Source organism: Pygoscelis adeliae, unplaced genomic scaffold (assembly GCF_000699105.1).
Source record: "Pygoscelis adeliae isolate BGI_AS28 unplaced genomic scaffold, ASM69910v1 Scaffold94, whole genome shotgun sequence".
In the NCBI taxonomy this organism is placed as follows: Eukaryota; Metazoa; Chordata; class Aves; order Sphenisciformes; family Spheniscidae; genus Pygoscelis; species Pygoscelis adeliae.
In genome coordinates, this window is record NW_008824547.1 from 1,057,487 (window position 1) to 1,067,896 (window position 10,410).

The 10,410-nt window shown below is 38.4% G+C and overlaps 1 protein-coding gene across 1 annotated transcript in view; it reads right to left on the bottom strand.

Moving 5' to 3' along the window:
* Positions 1-10,410, bottom strand: part of PBRM1 (polybromo 1) — a 63,694-nt gene that overhangs the window by 35,390 nt on the left and 17,894 nt on the right. The window contains exon 12 of the mRNA XM_009321851.1: positions 5,835-6,051. Within this exon, the coding sequence (XP_009320126.1) occupies positions 5,835-6,051 (217 nt within the window). The remainder of the gene's footprint in view (positions 1-5,834; positions 6,052-10,410) is intronic.

Genomic DNA, 10,410 nt, shown 5'->3' on the forward strand with positions numbered 1-10,410 from the left:
ACTCATCTTCAATGAGAAATGAAAGCGCCCAACACCTCTCGTACTAATCCCCTCCAATTTTTGCCTTCTCTTAAAACCACCTGGTTGTTGATCGGTGCTACCCGTAGAAGTGCAATTCACGTGAAAACAGTTAGAATAGGACTAATGACAAAAAAAAGTCATTCTTCATATGCTAAACAGATGAATCAGTGCACTTACTTTGCCAATAATTTAATGCGTTTTCTCATATTTCCTTGCACAAGTGGTGAAAGTTTTAGCCAACTTTTTTAAAGCTTCCAACACCTCATTAAACACAACAGAAAATAGTAATCCACAACAACAAAAAAAACAAACCCTTATCACAACTGCAAAACACAGCCGTCCTCCTTCACACCTCCTCCCTGACCCGCTTGCCTGTTACACCACACATTTAACCTGCTCACCACCTGTAATCCTAGTCTGGTTTCTACAGCACCTAACTTAATGTGAACCTGCCTGATGAAGCATAAGCACTACCACAAAACAAATATAGTATCTTTTAGTCCCAAACCTTACCCACCAATGTGACCTTACAGCCCAACCGACAAACAAAGAGTAACAATGTTCAACTTGTGTTAAACAGGACTCTTCACTGGTCAGCCAAGGATGAGGAAGTCATGGTTGGATTAAGCACGGCACAGAGCTGCAACTGCTATAAAAGCTACTGAGAAGTGCACGTGCCTATAAAGCTGTCGTGATGGAAGTTGGATGTTTCCTGCAAAATGTACTAACTGCATGTTGCCAGGATGGCAGCTGCATGCGCCTCACTGAAATGTAACGTATTTCTTCTTAATTTCTTTCAGATCTGAAGAACTAGTATGTCCTCAACGACTATGAGAAAAGCAAAAAACAATTTTGGACAAATATCCTAAATCTAAGATGTGGAGAAAATTACTTGTTGCCGTTCTCATTTAAAATGAACCATTTTAGGTTCATGTATCTTTTTTAAGACTTTAAGACATCAGTATCTTGCAAACCTTTATGCATTATTTTTTAGATTCTTTTTAATATTTCCAACTGAAGCAACAGATAATCGGAAAGTTTTCCTGTCAGCTTCACTCACTCTGCCATTCCAAAAAAAAGGAGAGTTACCAATATAATTTTCATTAGATTAGTAAGAAAATTCAAATAATAATAATAATAATAATAATAATAAAAATAATAATAATAATAAAACCACACACACCCTCCCCCAAAAGCAAAAGAGTTTGGGTACCAATTAAATTGCCATGAAGAAAAGGCAAAGTAAGCCTCCATTTCTACCTTGTAAAACTCCAGCAACAATTATTTGCATATGTCAAGGAATATGTGACTGGTATTAAAAAAGTCAAAAACAAAGTAAAAAGCCCATTAAATTCAGGATTATTTTGCCCTAAAGCACTAGCATATGATGCATATGATCATAAATACTGAGGATGTAAACACTGAGCCTACGTCATGCTCTTGCCACTGTCTGGTAACAAACACCACAGGTCACCTTACATTTTCTCCAGCTAATCTGAACACCCTCTGGTACAGGAAGCAAAATCTGTAGAGTAAAATGTATGTAATTAATTCTTGTAGTCCAACAAAAATATTGACAAGTAATTACAGGACTTCAGCACACAAACACTTGTTAGTGGTTACAAAAAGTAACACATCATTGAGAGAATACTCAAGAAAACAGAATAGAAAGGCTTAAAAAACTTGCATCAAAGACCCCAACTAATAAGCTCATATTTATCAAAAACATCAAAAGTGAGTTTTAATTTTTTCAAAATGGAATTATTTAAGAACATTCTAATTTGTCAAGGCACATAGGGTAATTAAGTGTGTAAACAAGCAGTAATTTCCTTGTTTACTGATGTTATTACAAATGTTTATAAAATAGATTCAAACTTTCAAAGGATTAATGGAAAACAAAAATAATGTCTAAAGGCAATTCTGCATCTTAGAAAAAGGTGCCCAAGTCAGCTAAACTACTTTAGAGATTAAGAACATACAAAAATTCAAAAAGCAAGTCCTGTGTAGAAATCAATTAAGGAGCACCACTGGAGAGAAATGCTGACCAACGGACTTTTTTCTCCCCTTGGATGTAGACGGCATCAGCGTAATTTGTTTCCAAGTGAGAACTCATACTGACAAATTTGCAGAATTAGGCTCTAACTAAGGATCTAATAAAGTGAAGACTACCACAACTGCCTTAGATTTGAATATTAAATGCTTAAGACAAATGTCTAAAATGTCTCAATGCTTTTTACTAATAAAGACAACCGCTAGAGGACAAGGAATCATGCTTCAGAAATCATAAGCACCAAGCTGGAATAAAGTCCTCTCAAGATCTACTCTGCAGTTCATCCTCTTGCAATTTGTATTGGGCTTAAGCTGGTATTTTAAAACAAACAAAAAAAAGTAAGTTCTCTATAAACTATTCAGGCTTTAGTCCAGACAGCAGTCTCCATTATTTCAAGATAACTTCCACTCCTTTATTTGCCATATTACTAGAAGTGGTTAAATTATAAGGCAAAATATGCTTGACCAGATCATATTTACTATAAGTTTAACTCAATATTAATCAACTCAAAATTAATAATTAATCCAAAGGCAACAAGAGCCACCACAAATTTCACAGTTTCAGGAGAACCTCAACACATCGCAGTGCAGTGACATGTAACATTTAGATTCCTGTGTCGCAGACAATTGTTCAACAGGACATATGTTCATAAGAAAAATGCATTTCAAATCCTCAAATAGTAGACATCACACAAAACCAACTCTGTTTTACGCTAGAGCCACACACTCTTTTAAACCTCGACTACAACCCCAGCTTCCTGGAGCGCAAGACACTGGGGTGTGCCAACGAAGATACCGACTGCAGTGCCTGTGCACCCACATCAGCCTCACGTGTATTAGGAGAGAACTGCTGCCAGGGAATTCCCTGGAGCGCTTCCCTCCTCTGGTGTCGAAAAGCCTGGCCCACTTGCCTTAGGGATCACACTTACTAACGCTGTAAAATTTAATAAGGAACACAGTTCTTGTAAGCATGCCAGGATCTAGCATTTACGTACCGGGTAACATTCTGCTGCATTATTTCCCAACTATTCCTCCAGCCATTTATAATCACAGAATGACTTCTCACCAGCAATGTTACGTTTGCAAAATAACCTCCACACCATGCACTTTTACCACACCTGAAAGTCACAGCCTTCACAGTGTCACGCTTTTCTTTTTACATAGGATATTCTTGTTCTACAGCTCTGAGTTTTGCCCTGTTTGAGGCAGGGGGGGCCTCATCAGCGCATGGGAGGGAACGAAGAGGGAGCCAGACTCATCTAGCTGCGCCTACTGACAGGGCAAGAGGGAACAAATTGAAACACATGAAATTTCACCTGAACACGAGAAAAAAAAAAACAAAGCCTTGGGGGTTTTTTGTTTTGTTTTGGTAGTTTGTTTTTTTTACTGTGAGGGTGATCAAACACTGGTGCTGGTTGCCCAGGGAGGTTGCAGAGTCTCCATCTGTGGAGATATTCAAAACCCGACTGGGTATTGTCCTGGGCAACTGGCTCTGGGTGACCCTGCTTGAGCCAGGGGTTGGACTGGATGGTCTCCCTTCCAACCTCAGCTATTCTGTGATTCTATAAAGAGCAAGTCAGGAGGAAACTAGCAGAAAACTAAACCCATCAGCAAGATTACCTCCCACATCCAGGAACAGCTCTGGATCAGTGCTCAGCTCAAATGACTGAGGTTCATAATGCTCATAAAGCGATTGAGAGGCTGGGATAGGTATAATGTACATCTCATTAAAACAAAACATACCCATACTCTCCCTCTAGACATCATATATTATTTTGTAAGGATTTTCCTGCATTTAACACACACAAACTCCTGAAACATATGACTAGCTGTAAAATTTGCAACATCCCCACATTTCACAGTTCACTCTGACAGGATAGCCTGGGTAGCCAGATGCCAAAGTGAAACAGATGAGACAGAAATGCCAGGCTTTACTCCAACACCTTCAACTTTTCACTAGGACAATTAACTTTTCTGTCCCCATCTGTGAACAGAAGATATGCTCTTTGTAGGTACATCTCAAAAAACCCCAAAAAATCCAAAACACAAAAACCACCACCACCACCAAAAAAAACCCATAAAAAAACTCCACCCCTAATGAGTGGCAGTTTTGAATATCTAAAGACATATTTGCAATATCAGTAAAACTATGCTAGCTTCAGTTTTCCCTAAAGCACATCAATTAAGTACACATATGCATGACTTCAAGGCTTTTTAGGTATAGTAAGAAGTGAAGATTATGTGGTAATTTAAAGAACAGCCGAATTTCAGAATTTGCTGAAAGAAGTTGGATTATTATAAATACTGTACTTTAACTTGTGAGCTACAAACACTTTTTCTAAAAAAACTGTCTGTCCCTTTTTATTTTCTAAGCTCTCGGGCAGTAAGTCACTTTTTTCTACAGCTCTTCATACATTTGCGTGCAGTTTCTGTACTGCTCACATAGCCAGATGCAACCTGCCTACACTGCAGAAACGCAGCTGCCTCTTATGGCAAATTATTTGTCCTATAACTGATATCAAATATATTTTCAATGGAAAGTCTCTCCCAATTAAATCTGTTTATACATAATTTGAGCTGATACTCTTTGGTACATTCAGACAAAAAGCTCCCTGACAACTGTCAATGATTTTTCTCAATTTCACCTTTTTTCCCCATCAAGTACATTTTGTGCTTTGTTCAAGACAAGACACTTTCTTTGCCAAGCCAACAGCTGTACTAAGACATAAAAAATGCTTTAAAGCCACTGATGGATAGATAACCAGTGTGGCAGCTCCATACTTGTTTGCCAGCACATGCAAAAAACCCTCTGACAGGGTTTGTTTCTGACATCAGAAACAAAAAAAAGCTTTGTTTCTGATTTAACAAAGACACTGCTTATTCAACAATTATACCAAGTCCAGAAGATCGTATTATGGTATAACTAAAATTTACAGACCTATGTATTAGAGTGGATTCAAACACATGAAGAGTGTTAGCGTCCAGTCCTCCCTCACTAAAGCTGGAGGACCAGCACTCCTGCAGTGTAGCTCAGGCAAGGAGTGGAGTCCCAGGGGCCACTGGGCAGGAGGCCAGGGCCACCTGAGGCTGGTCAGTGCCATTAAGGTCTACTAATGCACTTAGGACCCTGACATATATCCATCACACCAGCTTATCTTGCACCGCTAAAGAAAGATATTGCTCACTTCTTTTTACTCAGGTTTTTAATCCAACAACTGCGCTCTGGCAGTTGATGAACCTTTCATGGCTCAAAGATTTATAAATAGTTACTGCTTTGGTACTTCAGTCCAGACTAGATACACCATGAATGAAAATATTGTTCTCCACCGTTACACTGTGACCTAGACAAAAGGAATGTAATTGCAACTATCTTTCTACAATCCACATTGCTGAAGACTATGAATTTAAAAAACATGGCAGTAAAAGGTAACTAAGCCATCAGAGTCAAGGAAAGAGAATAATGGGGGGTTCTGCAGAAGTTTTCGCTCTGTTGCCCACCTAGCCTTCAGAATTACTGATATGGCAACCTTTCAGGCACATTACAAATGAAACTCCATGGAAAATAAACCCAACAGCAGCCATCTATAAAAGATGATCAAAAGACTGATGCAGACTGACTTGAAACAAGAAGCAACCAAATATAGAGGAAAGATGGTATACACTGCATTAGGTATTGACAACTTGACCACAAGAAAGGATTCTGGAAATAAAAGAAAACCTTGAATAGTTTCCCACCAGATGTAGTTTCCATTCTGCTTTCTTACCTGATCTGCTGCAATGAAATAGGTGCTTTAATTTGCTGATAATAATCAGGATACTTTTTCTTGGAGGGCAAGTGGAAAAAGGGTTCAGATATGAGCTGGCCCTGATTATTTCGGCAACTTCTAACTGTGTCATAAAGCTGATAAAGAGGATTAGAAGTGTCCATGAAGGAAGTAATGCTCTCTGCTTCAGATTCTCCTTCTTCATAACGAGCAGCAGCTGCACAGAGAGAAAGGAAAAATGGGAAACTCAGCAGGACAACTCAGAGTGGGTTTTTTGGTTAACTTTTCAAATGGATAAAGATCTAAACCGGAAGAAAAGGCAGTCCCTCAATCGAGGGTGTTCAGCCACGCTCTGGCAGACAGATTCATACCTCAGAAAAGGACATCACAAATATATCTTATGAGCCTCAAGCTGACAAAAAAAAGCACTTTATCTAGGTATTGCAATCTCTCTTATCAGATGAGACTTCAGTTCTGTCACTGGTAATACACCCTTGCCACCTACAAGTACTGAGAATTGTTCATATATGAGACTACATAACAGGACTATTCAACCACACACTACCTATAAAACAGCTATGTCCTAATTTACCCATCAAACTATTAATACTAGTATTTGTGCCAAATACATTTGTACATTGAACTACCGCTATTCTGCTATCTGACAAGAGCTCACTACAAGAATACAAATTGACAAACCATGTCTGGAATTTTCAAAGGTGCCTAGCCGTTTAAGCAAAATGGCCAAATTAAAAATGAGCTTTTGCATATGTATCAAAAAGGTGACTTCAAAACTTCTATAATCCTTCAGACCATATTAATCACAGCTTAATTCAAAAATTGTGAAGTTTAGCAGAAAAAAATGACACTACAGCCTGATGGTGCACCTCCAATATATGCAGCAAAATGAAGAAGAAATAAATATTTTCTAATTATTATATAATTAGCATAAACATTTCATAATAAAGTATTTACAAATTTTATAGCAAACTTTTCTAGTTATCTATATGAAGCATATATTACGCTTCACGATTAGGATGAATGAAAGAAATGCTCTGAAGAACTAACATTTACTGCAGATAAAATTAGGAGAAACATTACAAGAGCAACAGAAACACAAAAGGAATGAAAAAAACCTGGTAGTGGAAATATAGGATGGGAAGCAATGAATGGCCTAGGCCAATGAAGGCCAACCCTTCCACATTTCCCAGTAATACAAATTGTGTAATTTGTACCTTGCAGACAGGCATAACATGAAATATATGTGGTTTTGCACATACTAGAGTTAAATTGTTCACCCTTTTTCCCCTTTTATGAGTTACAGTTTGAAGGAAAGCTTGGCAGATGACACACTGCGTAATTCAGTTACACAAAAGACAGTTCTCTAACACTCACGCCACATTTCCAGCTGACATTTTCATTATTGCTCAGTGGAGGCTGGCAATGTTTCAAGCTTTCTCTCCAAGTTCAGTAAAGGCATATTGAAATGATGACAAAGCCAGGGGACACACTGACTGCATAACAACATAGTACTATCATTTTTCCTCTGCAGTCTGACATTGCAGATCTGTGAGTGTATGACATTTGAGATCTACCAGACAAGTTAGATGCAAGCTAAAACACAAGCAGACCTCAGCAGATGTGCAAACACATTATGAAGACGTTCATTACTGGCTCAGGGAAGACACTAAAAATTATCTTAATTACATATCTGTATGTCAATCGGCATCACTTAATGGCCTAGCATCCACTACACAGTAGCCTTCAAAGTAGGCGCTGGACAGAATAACTTGGGTAGAAACAAAAGGCTGGAGGTAGTACTATGTTTTCCTGTACCAACATATCAACTTGAACATGGAGATAAATGCTAACAGCTAAGAGAATGCTATCAGGTAAATTAAGTCTCCAAAATAGATTATGCAGCAAAATACTGTCTTTGGTTTTGTTTACTCAAACAGTTCCATTCAGTTTGTTTACTGAAACAGTTCAGTTCTGAGTGCTCCATCAAAAAGAAACAGAATAGAAAAAGCAGAAGAACTTGTTTTTACGAAAGAGAAAAAATAAGAAACTAGTCAAGTATATTACTGTTCTCTGACACGTGGCAGCCAGCAACAAAGCAGTTCAGTACCCTAAATAAGAAATGTACTTCCTTTGTATTAAAAGTAGAACACAAGGCATTCCCTAAAATAAAAATCTAAGTAAATTCAACAGGCACTAAAAGGAAAGTGTTTACATAATATTGTAATACAGCTATAAACATTTTCATTATGATGTGTATGGTCTTTAAAAGCAATGTGTCAAACATTATATATTCTTACATATTCAGAACATGATAGTGTTCTCCTAATATGAAACCCGTTATCTTAAGAACTGAAGAAGAATGTATTATTGAGATCAGAAGACAGAAAAATCCATATTTTGCTATGGAACAGTCTAATGCAAGATTGTAGATTCTTTAACATGCAGTAGCACCAGGTCCCATATCCCCCCCAAGCACACGCTGGCAGTGGAGAGTAACAGTCAGTTATTCCCCTTTCATGCAGCTGTTACCACAACTACAGTTAGCAGATACAGGGGGCAGGAGGGGAGGACCAAACGCAGTAAACGGTAACCACAAAATATATGCCACTCAACAGTCCCAAACAAAATGTATTTCCCGCTGTTCATGCCATACCACAGTGACTGTTCCCTAATGAAGGGACAGCTGCATAACGGAGTAATGTTAAACTGACTTCACTGCAAAAGGAAGAAGCCATCTGGAACTGGGCTTTATTATCAGATATAAATGCATATATCATATAAATGTACTCTTACTCAATGATGAGGCAGAAAAAGAGCAGAGAAAGAGGGGAGTTATTTGAATGTATATGAAAGAAAGTTAGTCTTTACTCAGTAAGTGATCTGCTTTAAACACTGTCTCCTTTGTGGTCCCAAAGCACCTAGACAACAATGAACGCTCAAAGCCTAACTGAAGATAGATGCTAGTAAAACCAAAAGGACCATCCAGTCTTAAAACATTTATAAATAAAATAATAGTAAATAAAATAGCTTTGTTTACAAAATGAAATACTTATTTATAAGTAATACATAATGACCATCTATGCCTGCCTTTACAGATTTATAGTCAGGAGCAAGGGAGCTACAGAAGCTGCTCATGTCCTAGTACATTTGAGCTGGAAATCTTCTACAAGCTCCATCATACCACGACACCCTCTAAAACTGTGAGGATAAAGCTATCTGTTTCGAAGCTGGAAACAGATATTGCGTAAATCTTAGGCAACTGCTACAATCGACGAAACTCACAAAGATTGTTCTCTGTATCGAGAAGGAGAAAGTTCTCTTGATGTTCAGTCACGCAGCCTAGTTCTCATTTATTTCAATGAGTGTAAGAGGAAGGAAAAAAGATGAGATACCAGAGCAACTAATAAAAATACCACTTGATTTAAATGAAAATCCTTTTCATCCACAGACTGAAAGCATAGGGATGTCCAAGTAGTACATTGGAGGGACAGAAGATCTTAAGGGTAGCAGAGGTCTGCCAAAAAAATTGACATTGCCTCTTAGGTGAATGCAATAAAGATAGGAGAGCTGCAAGAGCAGCAAGGCAAAAATCTCAGAGGCATACGAAAGGCCCCATGAAAACAACAATAATGTCCATGGTAAAGGTGGCACCTGAAAGTGGTTAAATCATTTCAAGAATTTAAATCGCATAAAGACGTAAAAAGTTATGCGTTTTTACAGAATTACAATTTGCAAAAATAGCAGCTAACAATCACACTGAACCAAGCTAATAAATACTCCTCACACCTCCCAGAAAGCAGCCGCTCTGAAGCAATAACTGAACTCTGGGCTAACCAGGAATACAAATGCTTTTGCTTGCAGCAAGATCTAAAACGATCCAAAAAATTCTACAGCATATCTATCCACTGGAAAACAGTGGTGAGTACAATTCAATTATCAGGTGTGAAATATATGCCCAAAAAATATATATAGAAGAGATGCATCATTTCACATCAATACAGAAATAATGTAAACAAAAAATAAAACAACGGTATATGTACAAAAAATTTTCGGAAACCTGCTCTGAGATGAATGCAAGGAAGTTACTGAGAATGTAACTATCAAGACAGGCTAACTTCATAGAATCATAGAATAGTTTGGGTTGGAAGGAACCTCTAAAGGTCATCTAGTCCAACCCCCCTGCCGTGGGCAGGGACATCTTCAACTAGATCAGGTTGCTCAGAGCCCCGTCCAACCTGACCTTGAACGTTTCCAGGGATGGGGCATCCACCACCTCTCTGGGCAACCTGGGCCAGTGTTTCACCACCCTCAGCATAAAAAATTTCTTCCTTAGATCTAGTCTAAGTCTCCCCCCCTTTAGTTTCAAGCCACTCCCCCTTGTCCTGTTGCAACAGGCCCTGCTAAAGAGTTTGCAGCCATCTTTTTTATAAGCCCCCTTTAAGTACTGATAGGCTGCAAGAAGGTCTCCCCGAAGCCTTCTCTTCTCTAGGCTGAACAACCCCAACTCTCTCAGCCTTTCTTCACAGGAGAGGTGTTCCATCCCCCTGATCATTTT